Source organism: Hemicordylus capensis, chromosome 4 (assembly GCF_027244095.1).
Source record: "Hemicordylus capensis ecotype Gifberg chromosome 4, rHemCap1.1.pri, whole genome shotgun sequence".
In the NCBI taxonomy this organism is placed as follows: Eukaryota; Metazoa; Chordata; class Lepidosauria; order Squamata; family Cordylidae; genus Hemicordylus; species Hemicordylus capensis.
The window spans coordinates 245,105,204-245,121,156 of NC_069660.1; the positions used below are offsets into that span (position 1 = coordinate 245,105,204).

Sequence of the window (15,953 nt, forward strand, 5' to 3'; positions counted from 1 at the left end):
TAAAAGGGGGCATGAGGCCTCCTCATTGGCTATCCGTGCATTCTCTGCAGCATCCATCATGAAAAGGGCATCACTGCTCTGGGTAGATGAGTTACTGCAGATTCCGCCATCAGATCTTGCTTGATAACACCAGACATTGTTAAAGATCCAAAAGATTTGTAGTTGATGCCACATTGGATTCTATCTGCTTCCCATCTTGTTCCACAGCATCTGTGGTGGTAGCTAGGCGATTGTTGTGGCTCAAGCACTGGCAAGTGGATTCTGCCTCCCATAATAATCTGGCAGCAGTCCCTTACACATCTACAAAGCTTTTTGGTGATGAGGCCCTCCAAGAGGTATATGTAGAAATGAAAGACAAAAAGAGGGCGCTCCCTTTGTACCTCGCAGGGATGACAGGAGGCCCCCATGTAAGTCTTTCCAGTCCTTTCGTCCCTCCTTCAAACCAAGGGATAGAGATCACAGGCCACAATGTTCCTGTTGGAACAAGCAGTGCACCACCAATAGAATGCCCAACCAGCAATGACAAGTCTTCAGAAACCAACCCAAACCTAGAGAGGAGTCTTGACTCCTCCCTGCCAGGCTTGCAGGGGCCAACTATCCCACTTCTTCCATGCCTTGGAGTCCAGCACCTCTGACAAGTGGGTCTTAAACACTATTTCTCCCGGTTACAAAATAGAACTGACTGCCATTCCCAATAACCACATTCTTCCAACATTAAGGTCAAGTTCACTTACCAAACACACCAAGCTCCTCAGTGCATCCAGCACCTGTTGTCCATAGCAGACATAGAACCAGTTCCTTCACCAAAGGGGCAAGGGCATCTATTCTATTTTATTTATTGTGCCCCAAAAAGACAGATCACTAAGAGAAATCTTAGACCTAAAATCCCTGAACAGGTTCATATAGCGCAGAAAGTTCAGGATGGAGACCCTCCACTCCATAGCGAAGGCTCTTCATCACTCCAACTTCCTGGCATCAGTGAACTTCAAAGAAGCATACCTGCATATCCAAATTCATCCGGTGAGCCACCTGCTACTCCACTTCAGATATATAGGATGGGAACCATCTTATTTATGTATTATTTATTTTTCTATTTAAACCGCTTTGAGAATGTTGTTGAAGAGCGGTATATAAATATTATTATTATTATTATTATTATTAGTAGTAGCAGTAGTAGTAGTAGAAGAAGATGATACGCAGGTCAACACTCAATACAAGGTCCTTCATTTGGGCCTCTCATCGGCCCCTCAGATATTTACGAAGGTCCTCATGCCCCTGATAGAGCACCTCCAATTGAAAAAGACAGGCGTCTTGGTTTACTTGGACGACCTCCTCAAGTTATCATCACTGGAGACAGGGAGCCTGTCCACTCCAAACCCTGTCCAACCACAGCTTCTTGGTGAACAGGACAAAGAGCCATCTTACACCATCTATATGACTTCATCACTTGGGGTGATAATAGACACTGCTCAGTACTATCTTATCCTTCCTCCAGAATGTATACAAAAGATCACTTTGCTGATACGTCATGTCCCAGCATCCAAGAACGTCCTGATTCTTCTACTGGCCAAACTCCTAGATCTGATGGTGGCATCCAGAGAAGCAGTCCCTTGAGCATGCATCCACCTCTGGGATACTTGCCCAAGGTACCACTGGGTGCCTACAGTGGTTTCCGCTACTGCACCAGGCACAAATCCCACAGTGCCACACAACAAAGGTCGTGGTCATGCCACACCCATTATATTCACTGCAATGGTGGACTCAACAGTCACACCTAACTCAAGGCAAGAACTTTCTTGATCCCCCGAATATCATAATGACTACCAACGCCAATCTATCGGGATGGGGGCGAACTACCTTCAACATTTTGCCCAAGAAAAATTGGGCCCCCAGGAACGGAACTACAGCATAAATTGGTTGGAGCTCAGAGGTATTAGTTAGCCCTACTAGCTTTCCAGCCACTATTTCTATACCAGCATGTCCTAGTGTGTATCGACAATGTCATAGCCTGGCTCAAGTCAGCCGCCAAGGGGGCACCAGGTTGAAATCTCTACAGTTTGAGGCAGCCCTACTCCTACAGTGGGTGGAGTCTCACTTGACATCTCTGATTGCATACCACATCAGCGGGTCTTTGAACACACAAGCAGACTGGCTCAGCTGGACAGATGTTCAGCCAGTAGAATGGAGCCTGCACCCAGAGGCTTCGAGCGCCTGACACAAGTCCTGGGCCATCATCTTCACCTTGCTGACTATGAAACTCAAGATATTTTTCACTCATTTTCCCTGTGAGGCCATGGAGGCCATGGGTTTTCTATCTGCACTGTGGCCCAAGGAACTGCTCTATACTTTCCCACCACTTCCGGTTCTCAGACACCTACTTTGCAGGATACATCTGCTAAAAGTTCAAGTGACTCTAGTGGTCCCACATTGGTCACGCCTCCCATGGTCCGAGACATTCTACATCTGGCAGTAGTGGTACCATGGTTCCTATCGATAACACTGGAGTTCCTTCAACTGGGTCTGGTCCTTCATCATGACCCAGTGTGGTTCAATCTTGCCAAATGGTGACTGAGCAGAACATCTTGAAATGCTGTGGGTATGTTCCGAAGGTTCTTGACACCATTCTTGCCTCCAGGAGGGACTCCACCAATCGGATCTACTAGTGTACATGGTGAGTGTTCTTCCGTTGGTGTCACAATCATAGCCTACGTGCTGCGGACTACCTGAGTTACTCCATTTCCTGCAGTAGGTGCTGGATCGGGGTCTTCAAGCTAACGTGCTGAAACAACAAGCGGTGGCCTTGGCACCTATACTATCTACTTCCAACAAGAAGGGCTTGAACTATATCTCAAACACTTCTTAAGAGGTGCCATGCTCAAGGAGCTACCAGTGATCCATAGATTTCCTTCACTGGACCTACACAAAGTGCTCTGGGTCCTACACACTGCACCTTTTGAGCCACTCTGCTCTATACCTCTACGTCTCCCTTCCTTCAAACTAGTTTTTCTAGTGGCCATCACCTTGGCCAGGTGTGTGTCTGAGCTCAGGACACTGTCAGCAGATCCAAACTTCTGCATATTCACCTCAGATTTGGTGCATCTGATACCCTATCCGTCTTTCCTACCCAAAGTTCTATTGGTATTCATCGTTCTCAGGACATCATATTTCTGTCAGTCCTGTCCAAACACTGAAAAAACAATGGCATAAACTGAACGTCCGCCACCATCTCAATGTGTACCTAGATTGCACTGCATCGTTCAGATCCACAGATGCTCTGTTTGTATCATATACTGGCACACTCTACTAGGTCAATGGCTACTTCTGCTGCTTTCCCCACCAACACCTCTCTGGTGGAAATCTGCAAGGCGGCTACATGGACATCTCCATCAACCTTCACTAGGCACTATAAACTCAATCTGCATTGCTCATCTCAGGCAGCCTTTGGCAGACGAATTCTCCAACAAGTTCTTCTGCCCCAGTAGACACTGATGCTCCCACTCTGGGTTACTAGCTGTCACATGTCCTACATGAGATGTCCTCATCCAGTAGCAGAGAATGGAGCATTGGTTACTCACAGTGAAGGCTCCTTCTTGCTGCTGGATTTAAGGATATCCCAACCCACCCATCTGGGCGTCTGCCTCTACTGGTTTTGTGTACTTTCATCTATCCACTGCTTTCTGCCTTTCTCTGTACCTTGACTTGGCTGATCAGAACTGGGAAAGGGTTACCTTTCCTGAGCTTATAAAGCCTTTGGCTAATTAACACAAGTCCTGCCCTCTGAAGCACATGGGGAGGATAACCCATGTGAGATGTCCTCAAATTCAGCAGCAAGAAGAAGCCTTCACGGTGAGTAACCAAATGCTTCTTTATAAACTTTTGTTCAAAGAAGTTGGTAGTGTGCCAACTACCTTATTGTTAACAGTGGACCAGTTACATATTACTCCCCCCCCACCTGGAACTTAAAAATGCTACTCATTAAGTTTCACCTGTTACCTGTCCTAATTTTCCCTCTAGGTATCAGAGAGCTTGACTCCAATAATGCCTCTTCAGTATGTCTGTGCTCCAGACAGTGAGCACACACTCCTGGCAGCTCCAGCTCAATTCCTCCTAGAAAAGTTCCTTCAACATGCCACATACAAGCTTTTCCCAAAGGCCATCCATAACTTCAAGAACCCTGTCTTGGCCATTGACTGCTATCTGAACATTGGACCTGAGGTACGTATCTAGGAATCTTAGAAATAGCCAACTCTTGTAGAAAAAGGACAAACCAGTGTTTTGTTTTCAAAAGGGAGCAGAGCAAGACATAACTGTTGTGTATTGACTTTTTTGGACCCTTAGCTTCAGTTTGTGAAGCTGAAGAATTTATATTATTGTTTGTAAATGCGACAAGTGGGCCACATGAAGGTTGTGACTGGTGTTTCCCATAAATGTCCTCCCCATTTTTTTATGTTGCCTTTTAATGCTTTTGTTATTGCTTAGCGCTTTCCTTCTCTCTCTTTCTGGTTATTTAAACCTTCTGCTTTCCCTGAGTTTATGGTATGAACTTTCTATACAGTTATCTATCTTTAGTAATATGTGACAGATAGTTTGCTTTGGGTTTTTGTTTGTTTGTTTGTTTGTTTTGGCCTCTGGTTTAATTTCGCCCCATGCATCTCTATTTCATTAACTTTTGGACTGTTATTAATAGCTGATGACTTGAATTGAACACCTCCCCCCCCCTTTTAGTTCATGTGAGTGTATTTTTATGCTTTCTTGACAACTTGTCAATTTCTGTCACTTTTTACATTAGTTATACAAAATTTCTTCGGCTTTGCTTCAGTTTTCTATATAAAATTTCTATTCTGCTAGCTCTCCTTGTGTCAAATGTATTTGTTGCTGCAACCATTCCCCGCCTTAATTTCTGTTGTTAGCTACACTCATACAATTCCTTTCTCCTTGTTTAGGTTTCTGCAGTTTATGTTTTGACTGTTATTAATTGTTGCTGCCCTAATTTGGCCATCTTTTCTATGGCTTGCCACTTTTTCTGCAAACCTAGAGGTTTATCTGTAAGACCCACTTCTGCCATAGCCCCCACCCATTTTTACACCTTGTGCAATCTGCACACAGAGTACTCACCTTATTGATATGAATGGTTACCTTATCTGTGTATTCAAGGATAGGCAAGCTAAAAATCTAATAAGTAAACAGCATTAGGCTGGCGCTGTGACCTTTTATGCATAATCAAACACTGTTGTAGCCTAGTCACTAAAGCAGCAGCAATGACAGTGAAAACTGATTTGCTTTACTAGCATGGTTCTTAGACCTGGAGGACAAGGGTTATCTTTAGGAAAAAATGAGTCTCTGTTATTTACCCTACTTCTGGGTTTGCTAGGAATCCTTCTAAATTTAACCCTGGCCAGAAGTTATGTACCCGGATACAGGGCCCACGGGAGTATAGAAGCAAGGCCAACATGCTCTTTTGCTTCACTCTCTACTCTCCACAGAATTCAGCATTTGTCTGCAGTAGCAAACACTGAATTTGGTAATTTCTCCCCATGACTTGGAACACTCAGTGCCTAGGGTACACTGTAACTTTTGAGGGGCATTTTCTCTTGCTATTTGTTTATATTGTCTTCACCTGGTTCATCTTTTCAGCAAGCTTGCTTTTATCTAACGTTGCCTTGTTTGCAATAAGATGTCCTTGTCTTTGTCAGGACCTAATTTACTGGTATCTTTCATGACAGGAGCTCAACTTTGGATGGCCTTACTTGGAAATTGAAATGTAGCAATAGCAATAGCACTTACATTTATATACCGCTCTATAGCTGGAAGCTCTCTAAGCGGTTTACAATGATTTAGCATATTGCCCCCCAACATTCTGGGTACTCATGTAGATGTCCTGATATGCTGATGTATACTGTCATTGCAGCCTGGTGCAGCATCATTATGCTAATTTGCCCTAAATTATTCATCAGAAAAAAACTGGCTATGCCTCCCATTCTTTTGTGCTTTCTCCCTAGCAACAGCGACTGGGATATTGCTTGATTCAGTACTATAGAACAATTGAATGAAAACAAGTCAGGTCTGCTCTAACAAAATATTTAACAAAAGGGCAGCAAGAAGTTGCCCAGGAAAACAATAGATAGAACATATTGATTTACCTAGAGGAAAATATCAGATCAGTAATTCATTTGGATTTTTTCTTCCCAGTAATTACAGTTTATTCAGGGGACTATCTGATCAGATCTGAATAGTGTTTTTTTTAGTTTACCTGATAGTAGTGTGGATAGAACTTGAATGTTTTTAACCTGAAGAAGTATTGAGTGTATTTTTCCCCCTTTCCTGATTTAGGTAGCTCTCTGCTATGTGAGCTCACGGCCACACTCTGTGAACGTCAACTGTGAAAACGTGTTTTTCAGTGGACTTCTCCTGTACCTTTGTGACTCCTTTGTAGGAGCAGACTTTCTTAAGAAGTTCAAATTCCTGAAAGGTAATTATTTGTATACTGAATCTTTTGTCCAGTGTTTGTTTTTGATAAGACATTATGAACTCCTAGCAGGGTGGACTGGGTTGGCACATGTGTACCACATCCAGCATCACCAACGTAGCATTATTAGCAACGTAATTAAAGCTGATACCACCATCTCCTTCACTTCCTGTCTCTTTTTGGCCCTTTAAAACTGGGGCATACGATAGCTAGTGACCTAAAGGTCTGGTGGATCTAGAAGCACCACAAACTCGAAACATCACAGACAGTGGCCGACATTCTGCACTGCAAAATGTAGGCAGTAGGGACTTGCTGGGGCTGCTGCATAACGTGAAAGGCAGCCACAATAGTGTTGCAGAGGCAGGAAGTTGAGCTAAAAGATCACACAGGCCCTTGGGCCATGTTACTACCATTGTTTCCAGTTGAAGTGCCCACATGATGTTTGAGGTCATTGCTCAACATCCTGCCTCTGCAGCACCACTGGGGTTGTCTTTCACATTGTGCAGCAGCCCTGGTAGGTCCCTAGCACCAGCGTTCCACAGAGCAGAATGCCTGCCAGTGTCCCACATATTCTGCAGTGTAATTTGAACAGTGTAGATCCGTTGGCACTGCCACAGGCTCTTGGAGGAATTGCCTGCACTGTTGACTTGTCTTCTAGGAAAGGAAGGGTTGTGCCATCAAGTCGGTGTTGACTACAGAGCTGCGTGGTTTTCTTGGTAGGGTACAGGAGTGGTTTACCATTGTCTTCTACTAAGCAGTATGAGATGATGCCTTTCAGCACTTTCCTATATCGCTGCTGCCTGATATAGGAGTCTCCCATATTCTGGGAAACACACACACCAGCAGGGATTCAAACCAACAGCCTCCTGCTCTCTAGGCAGGTTGCTTCCCCGCTGCGCCGTTAGGTGGCTCAGACATGTCCTATAGCCAACAGCAAAATAAAGTTGTCACTCTGTCTTTACAACCAGTGAGTGGGTGGGAGAGAATGAAATGAATGTTTATACATTTTAACTGCAGTATGAAGAAGACCTGATTGTATAAACTCATTTCTGCAGAAACTTGAAGGAAAGTAGTTATCACAGTGGACAGAACCTGTTGATGTACCATTTTGGAATTAACTACAAGTGACAGTGAAAAGGAGATTAGTTGGTATAGTGAAAAGAACTTGTAAGGAGTGGCAATACAAACCAAGAGTGGAGGAGGTGTGCAAGTCTTTAGGCACCAGTTTAATTCATTGAATAAACGACTGATGAAGACCAGGAGAGGTTGAAACTAACCAACTGTCCTCTTGTACTTTGGATTTGAACTGTTTTCTTTCCTTTATATTCATAAGCAATCTTCAGGTCTCATAATCTATAGTCGATTTTATATTGGATACTTCATTTTTTATGATTATATATTGGATACTTCATTTTTAATGGCTTTTTTAAAAAACCAGTTATTTTGCCTTTGATTATTTGGTGAGATCTTACTGTATTTTACTGTTTCTGCTGTTTTAAGTTTATTTAGCATATTTCTATACTGTACGACACAAACATCTCTAGGTGCTATAGATACAATATTAAAACCATATAAAACAGTTAAGATTGTTTGAATAAATAATATTGTATATTTAGTACATAATTTTGTCCTGGTTTAGAGTGCTTCATTTTTCCTACCAATGCACCAATATCATGCTTTTGTGCAAGAGCACCAGTGCTTCAAATCGTGCACCTACACTGCAGAAGCACTACTTAGTTTTGAAGCACATAGCTTGAACTTCATCAACTTGTTTCTGACCTAAGTAGCACTGTTGGAGTCTGGGCATGCTACTTGAAGTATTGACGTTCTTGCACAAAACTGCAACACCATCAGGCCTTCATTAGGAGTCCACAGCAGTGCAGACAGATCTGCCCTGCCCATGTTATCTAACATACACATCCCCAGTTAAGTACAATCCAGGCATAGTAAAAATTATTTTGAGTTAGCTGTTCCTTCACTACCCAAAATGTTACTACCTTTTTGTACTCATAATCTGGGTAATATTACCCAAAATATTACTACCTCTTTGTACTCATAATGAGTACAATGAATAAAATGATGGATTGTTCAATTTTTGTGTGTGCACATACGTACGTGCACGCACGCATGCACACTCATTCACTCACTCGTCTTACACTGTATAGAGTATCATTTTTATCATTTAAGACATTGCATTAAGCTATGGTTGCAACTAGAAATTGGAAAAGCAGTTCCACATTGTGGAAGATTCATCACATCTCAGCCTATGACAGTAAAGGTTTGATGAAGCGTTAATCAATCACTAGTGATCTATTATGAACGGTCTTGCTGTTCTTGGTGTTGTGAGATGGCTGGAGATGGGAAAGGGCCTTGTATTTTGTGTATGGGTATATTTCCAAGCAGTAGAGGAATGTTAGCAAATGAACATGGAAGTCCAATGAAAATGAAAACTGTTTTATTTTGTTTTTTAAATCTAAGGTGCAACCCTGTGTGTCATTTGCCAAGACAGGAGCTCCTTGCGTCAAACAATAGTCCGTTTGGAGCTAGAAGATGAATGGCAGTTTCGTCTCAGAGATGAATTTCAAACTGCTAACAGCAGTGATGATAAACCACTCTATTTTCTGACTGGACGCCATATATAAGCTTGAAAGGAAACAAAATGGCAAGGAAGAAAAGAGAACCTGACAAGTTTGATTGTGTCTATTGCCTTCTTTCTTTTCAAGTACAATCACAGTGGAGCAAAGTGCAACCAATATTTATGTTCACTACTCTTAAGGATTTTCCAAAATTCTATCCCAGTCTTGACGTGTTGTTCTGTTCTTTTATGAGTGACAGAGCATTGATGCCAGTGAATTCTTCATGGGTCCTTGTTACAGAAGCTATTACAATGGCACACCCACTGTGGCCCATGATACAGAGAATAACATTTTGGTGGATGAGGAGTTGTTCTGATCTCTGTACTATACTAAACAGGGGAGATGAAACTGACTTTCGGCATCTGTCAGCTTGAACATGTTAAATGAGATTCACACTAAGAATGTAGAATTGTTTGAAGATAATATGCTGAGGAATGCTGTCCATTTCTCTTCATGTCTGTACTTTTGGTACGGTAAAACTCAGGGGTTTGAAATGACATAGATATATGTGTTAAAGAGTAATCTTTGTTCACTTTCTGTGCAGTGTTAGCTTAAGGTTTGTAATTTTATATGTATTGAAACTGTTTTGGCAAAATTTCCACAGAAGTTAAAAAGTTTACTATGTAAGTCTGAACAAATCAATGAATGTATGGCAGGCATTGTATGCACACACATAGGTTTGTGTAACAACCTTTATTTTCCACACTTGGGAACCATTATTGGTCTGGATCCAATGCCTGGATAGTGCTGATCACCTGTCTGGAGGAAGGTGGTGTCTGGATTCCATCTCGCTCCCTCAGGTCGTCAGCTTTTTTCCTTCTGGCAGCATATATGGCATCGGATCTAGAAAAACAAGCCACGTGCAGAAACCCCTTTCACCATATGGATCATCCTTATCTGTGGTTTAAAAAGTGTCTGATCAGCACGCCTAAGTGGATTTGTTATGCATATTGTCTCCTCGGTATATTTAAACTTTACCAAATGGATTTCAGTCCTCAGTACTAACAAAAATATTTTGAAGTGATTAATCAACCTTCTAGCTTGTTCTTATACAGCAAAAATTCACTGAAGGAACAGCAGAATCCTCGAATTCCTTTTGCAGTAGGTGCCTCACTTACTTCAACTTTCTTTAGTCCTTGGGGTAAAGAATGCTACTTTTGTTCTTTTGAGAACTGTTACCATCCCATGTAGAATAAGTAGATCTTAGAACAGGGATGATGGGGCTTACTATTTTATGACGTAGTGACTGAAACAACCGAAGCTACAAGCTAGGAGAGCTAACAAGTCTTTAAAAATCACTTTCAAGTGAGTTGGGACCAACAGGAGCCTGTTGTTCTTATAATGGTCTTAAACTACCTGGAAAAGCTGACTAACTTATTTTAAATACTAAGGCCTCAAACCAGTTGAGCACAGATACAGCATCCATATGCAGAGAAGTTCTGCTGGGCTCAAGAGAGCAGTTTTCCCATTTCCTCAGTCAATGTGAAAGCAGAATACATTAGTGCAATGGGAGGTCCATAAAAGCCTCCCATAATATCCCCAGCCAACCCTCCATGATTTTTATTGTATAACTGTATTTTAAAATATTCTAAATTGATGAAGTGAAGTAATAATCCAAAATGTTACATTTGTTCCTGAGCTGAATTTTATCTGTTGCTGTTTTGTAACTTTTTCCTTTTATGCTTTTCTGCAAAAATTAAAAATAAAATGCATAGGAGGAAGAAGCCCTCCATGTCTGTGCCATGCAAGTTAGAAGCATAAGCTGCCTTATATTGTGTTGGGCCAGAGGCCCATTGAGCTCAGTATTGTCTGTAACAGAAGTAGGCAACTGTGGCTTTCCAGCTGTTGTTGAATTCCCATCATTCCCAGCCAGTTTGTTGTGACTGGGGATGATGGGAGTTGTAGTGCAACAGCTGGAGAGCCCCAGTTGCCTACACCAGGTCTATACTGACTATACGTCTCCAAGGTTGCAAACAAGAATCTTTCCCAGTGCTTACCTGGAGATAGTGGGGATTGAACCTGGGCCTTCTGCATGCAAAGCAGATGCTCTACCACTGAGCTACTGCTCCATCCTCAAAGATGGCACACATGGGTCTCCCATCCAGGTACTAACCACACCAAGAACTACTTTGCTTCAGCAATATCATGTGCCCTCAGATCCTACTCTGGGACCCTGCAGAATTACTTGCTCCAGAACACAATTTACATGGCACAGGGTTGGATGGGGGCATTTGAAGTGTGCACAGGCAATGCTTCCCTACTGCAGCATGGTTGTGTTGGTGGGGGAAATGAGGAGAACAGCTCTAGTGAGCCCAGTATAACTTCTTCAGATGCAAGTACTGCATGTATGCGTGACTGGATTGAACCCTGTGCTTTTTGTCTGTTTGAATAAGCAAGTGTATTAAAACAACACTATTTCAAACAGATGTGGTATTGTTCCACAATTATATTTTGACCAGCACTTGGTGCTGTGATATGTGCTGAGAATTTAAATGAGTTTAGTACAATCAGGTCTTCATTCTGCAGTTTAACATGTATAAATATTTCCTTCTTCCCCACCCACCCCCTAATCAGACTTTTAGTTATCCTATAATATATTAATAGTTCTTCCTTCACTCGCACTCTTACACTTTTTCTTGTCATCAGATAGGTGTGTAGCCTATTTCATAAGTATGATCTAAACTCAAGCAGTATCCTGCAATTCAATTAAGAAGCACCTGCCAAAATTGCATTTAGAACAAAGTGTTAATCATGCAACTTTTTTTACCTTGTGAAAGAGCTGTTTACAAATAATGAAAAGCATAATATATTGATTGAAGTTGAAAAGGAGAGTAATGGTTTTCATACCTGTTGGTTTTGTGATAGCTTAATGTAAATGTAGCATATTTCAAATGAACAATTGTTTACTTTAGTTTAGGTTATTTGAGGGTTTTTGTACCTATACAAAATCTGCCTTATACTTTAAATACCTTAATTTTTATTTGGTAGAAGCTTATCTAACAGCTGCATTTAGAAGCTGTAAGGCCAGTGTGTTCATTGTGCAGCCTACAAGATGCATGATGAATACCAGGGTTCTAGGGATTACTAGGCTAAACATAATACCTGTGTAACATGAATTTGAAAATATCTAGACAGTTACCATTTTATTGCAAATGTTTCTGGTAGAACATTTAAAATTTTTTTTGTACATTTTATGTTTGCACTAAGTTCTTAAAATTCCAGGTGCTGAGATGTATAGACCCTTTGTAGAGGTACAACAATATCTGTAGGCTGAGAACTTAGACTAAGGGCCTTTTCACACAATCAGGGATTTTGGGCAATATATGTAGCACTGTCTGCACGCTTCCATCAAGGGAGAACGCTTGTATCAGAATTTCTGAGCAAGTGCTGTATCCTATACCTAGAAAGTGTCTCCTAGTTATCACATTCTTACCTTTTTACCTGATGCACCATTTTGTGGACATCGTTTTACTACTTTTAGATAAAAAATTTACATGGGCTTGCCCTCACTTGCTGGCCAACGTCTATATTTTGTTTTCTTAGTGCACTCCCTGTTAAACAATTTGTGCAGAAATATGAATTTCTTGACTTCATTGTTGGAAGCATACAAACCCAACTACTCATTCTTACTGAGGAATGTTTTTATGATTGCGTGGAAAGGCCCTGAGTACATTTGTCTTCTTTGTTGAACAAGAACAGCTGATTATTCAAAATATCAAGAGAAAGGAAGAAGAGCTCTGTTTGAATATTACATGGAGCCGTTATGGGCAAATGTCTTCACAAACAAATCATAAGGGTCCATGTGCTACAACAATATGAATTTTCTGATATGAGAGATGGAAAGGAGATCAGAATAAGACACCAAATGCTACCATTTTATTGTTTTGGTTGAAAGCCTTGCCAGCAAGGCAGTGACATGAATGTATAAAATAGGCCAGCATTATTTTACTTGTTGATGTGATAAATATGAATAGCTGACCATTCACAGGTTAATATATTGAATGCAATCTATGACAACAAACAAATCATTCATATTTCTGTAATTTATACAGTTACTATGTGATCTCTGAAAAGGAGTTGAATGTTGTTTTTTTAGGACTGCTTCACACTTGATCAGTTTCCTCTACAGGTAACCTTCTGTCTAGGGCAAAACACAACCCACAAACTGTAAATGGAGAGAGTGTAAGGATTAAACCATACCCACCTGGTTTGTTACATGAACAGTTAGCTGCATCTTTCCACAGCATGTGCGTGAGGCAAATACATCCATCATATGGAAATATTTTCCATAGAAAGTTCCAGAGGATTAGGTCCTGTAGGATGTTCATTAGGTATGAAGCAGTCCTTTATGTAAAGGTCTTTTAACCAAAACTTGGTGAATTTAGCTTCACTAGTCAGTCTACCTCACATTTTATTGTTTGAAGTTGTCTGCAATTGTGGCTACTGCCTGTTTGTAATGTTCTTTCATTAAATCCAATGAATGTTATCACATTACTTTCAAGCATCTGTCCTGTTTTTTAAAATTGAATAAAGAAGTCTCTACATCACATCATTTGGTGAAACTGCAGTCCTCTTAGAAACTCAGTTTCCAGAATCAGGTGAACAATTTCTTGTGTCAAATTTTAAAATACTGGCTGGCATACTACTCAGAGAACCATCTCTCAAGCTGGAGGCACGCACACTGCTGCAAAGCACTCAAAAGAACACCAGTGCTGCTGCTGGGGCAGGGCTGCTCCATGCATATTAAGCATTGTGTAATCACGGTCATGCCACTATTCACATTGGAGGCACACACTTCTTTGTGTGGTATGTCAGCCGCTGAAAGATGAATGGTTGTTGATTATTGTTCCCTGAATGTGATTAGGAGTGAATAAAGCTGGGGGCATAAATGGTGCCCAATCAGAAATATGGGTAGTTTACATATTTCCTTCCTTGTTGTAATGGAGGTATCTTCAATAAAAGCAACCTTCAGAAAAGATGACACAACAAGGCTGGTTCCGGGGCATAAAGGCACGTTATCTTGCTGACGCTAGGCAGATCTGGGTTAGGTCAATTCCTGGATAGGAGGCCAACTGAGAACTCTTATGTATGCTGCATCAAATGTCATGGAAGAAAGGTGGGGTATAAATGGATACAAGGCTGCTGTTTGCATGTATTCTTTGTTACTAGACTGTGCCACTTCAGTGCAGATGAGAGGGACTGTTTCCCCAGTATTGAACAATACCCTCTATATGTTTAAAGTTATTATGCCTGCAAGAAGATTTAGCTTTAAATAGCTTTTGGGTTTTTTGCAAGGTCAAGGCATTCAAAAGGTTTGATTACTCCCTTTTCCTAATAAGCTCTGATCAAAATATGCTGCAAAGTTCCTTAGTAATTGCATACATAATCGGTGTCTCCAAGGTCTACTCATAACAAACCAACAGGGTACAGGAGTACTAACAGATCACAGAAAGTGATCTAAATCTGCACTAATCATGTCTAGCATTACAGAAGCTATGCTGTAATGCTATAGAGTGTATTGTGTCATTTATTTAAGCAGATTCCTTTATATAGATAATCCTATACTGCAAGCTTTTCTTTTAAAGCTTCATAGTATCCAATACTAGTGTGAGAGTCAATCTTGTCTTATGCACCTTCCTAAAGTATATTTTACCACATGAAATTCAGTCCAGGTCAAAACCAAGAAATCAATGACAATTTCTGCCAAGTCCAAACAAAGCAGAGAATAGACTAATGTACAGTCCATGTCTAACCAATAACTAGCAAATTTAACACTGTTTTCTAGAACCGGTTTGATGAGGAGCAAAACCAGACGAGGCAAAGGCTAAGGCGGTCAGAAGGAACAAGATTGGAGCTCTAACCGCCAAACAATGGTTGTGCTGGAACACAATGAGATCAGAACGTATGAGGAGCTATGGAAGTCTATCCCGCAAGGTTCTGCATAGGCGCAGTACCCAGTATTAGGAATACCATGTAGATCACTTTAGATGGCAGCTGAATAAAACTGCAACAAACTTCAGGTTCTGGGAACATTTCTTACCTTATCTCATTTCTCCCCAAAGTATTAGAATGAGATTCTGGGAAGAGAATGATCTGCAGGGGCAAGGATGGAAAGCTCAGAAGGAACAATTCAAGAGTGAGGGAAATTCAGCAAAGAGGCAGTTTTTGGAAAATATCACCCATCCAACCTCCAAACAAGAGGGTTCAGAGGACAAATGGAATGGATGTAAGTTAACTTAGCTACAGCAAGGGCACTGTGACTAAGGATAGACAAGCAACACTTTTTTAATGCAAGGATATACCAGTGCAGCAAGAGAGCAGCTTAACAGAACTTGAGGACATATTTTTGGGCAGCACAGAGGGCTTCCCAGAGGGTGGTATCAAAAATTGCTGCTTTCCTGCTGCACCAAAGCAGCTGGGAAGTTCCTTTAGACTGCTTTCCTGCTGCACCAGTGCATCCTTGCTCTGTATGTTAGCCACTGTTCGGTGGAACAGAAAAGGTTGTGCATGTTTTATTTACCTATCAAATTTGTATCTGCTCCAAACTTGTGTCTCTGGGTAGCACAGAGGGCTTCCCAGAGGGTAGTATGATGCCACATATGAAGCTACTGTACATACAAAGTCAGACTATTGCTCCATCTAGCTTACTCTCTTCAGAATAGCATCTAGTATCCCAGACATCCTACCCAGTTCAGACATCAGGGCTATTTTGAAATGAAGATGTCAGGAGCTGAACCTGGAACCTCCACATGTTGTAAGCCCTTCCCCCAATGGTTAGAATCGCTCCGTCAGAGGCCTGTCAGGTAGAAAACTGACATTTCAATGGAAGCAGAAGTTGGCAGTTACTTTTA

The 15,953-nt window shown here is 41.4% G+C and overlaps 1 protein-coding gene across 14 annotated transcripts in view; it reads left to right on the forward strand.

Moving 5' to 3' along the window:
* The window catches only part of GREB1L (GREB1 like retinoic acid receptor coactivator), a 270,059-nt gene extending 256,408 nt beyond the window's left edge, over positions 1-13,651 (forward strand). For all 14 annotated transcript variants that reach the window (XM_053243286.1, XM_053243284.1, XM_053243292.1 and 11 more), the window contains 3 exons: positions 4,015-4,215; positions 6,331-6,469; positions 8,945-13,651. In XM_053243286.1, the coding sequence (XP_053099261.1) occupies positions 4,015-4,215; positions 6,331-6,469; positions 8,945-9,108 (504 nt within the window). In that variant the 3' untranslated portion in view covers positions 9,109-13,651. The remainder of the gene's footprint in view (positions 1-4,014; positions 4,216-6,330; positions 6,470-8,944) is intronic.
* The last annotated feature ends 2,302 nt before the right edge of the window (positions 13,652-15,953 follow it).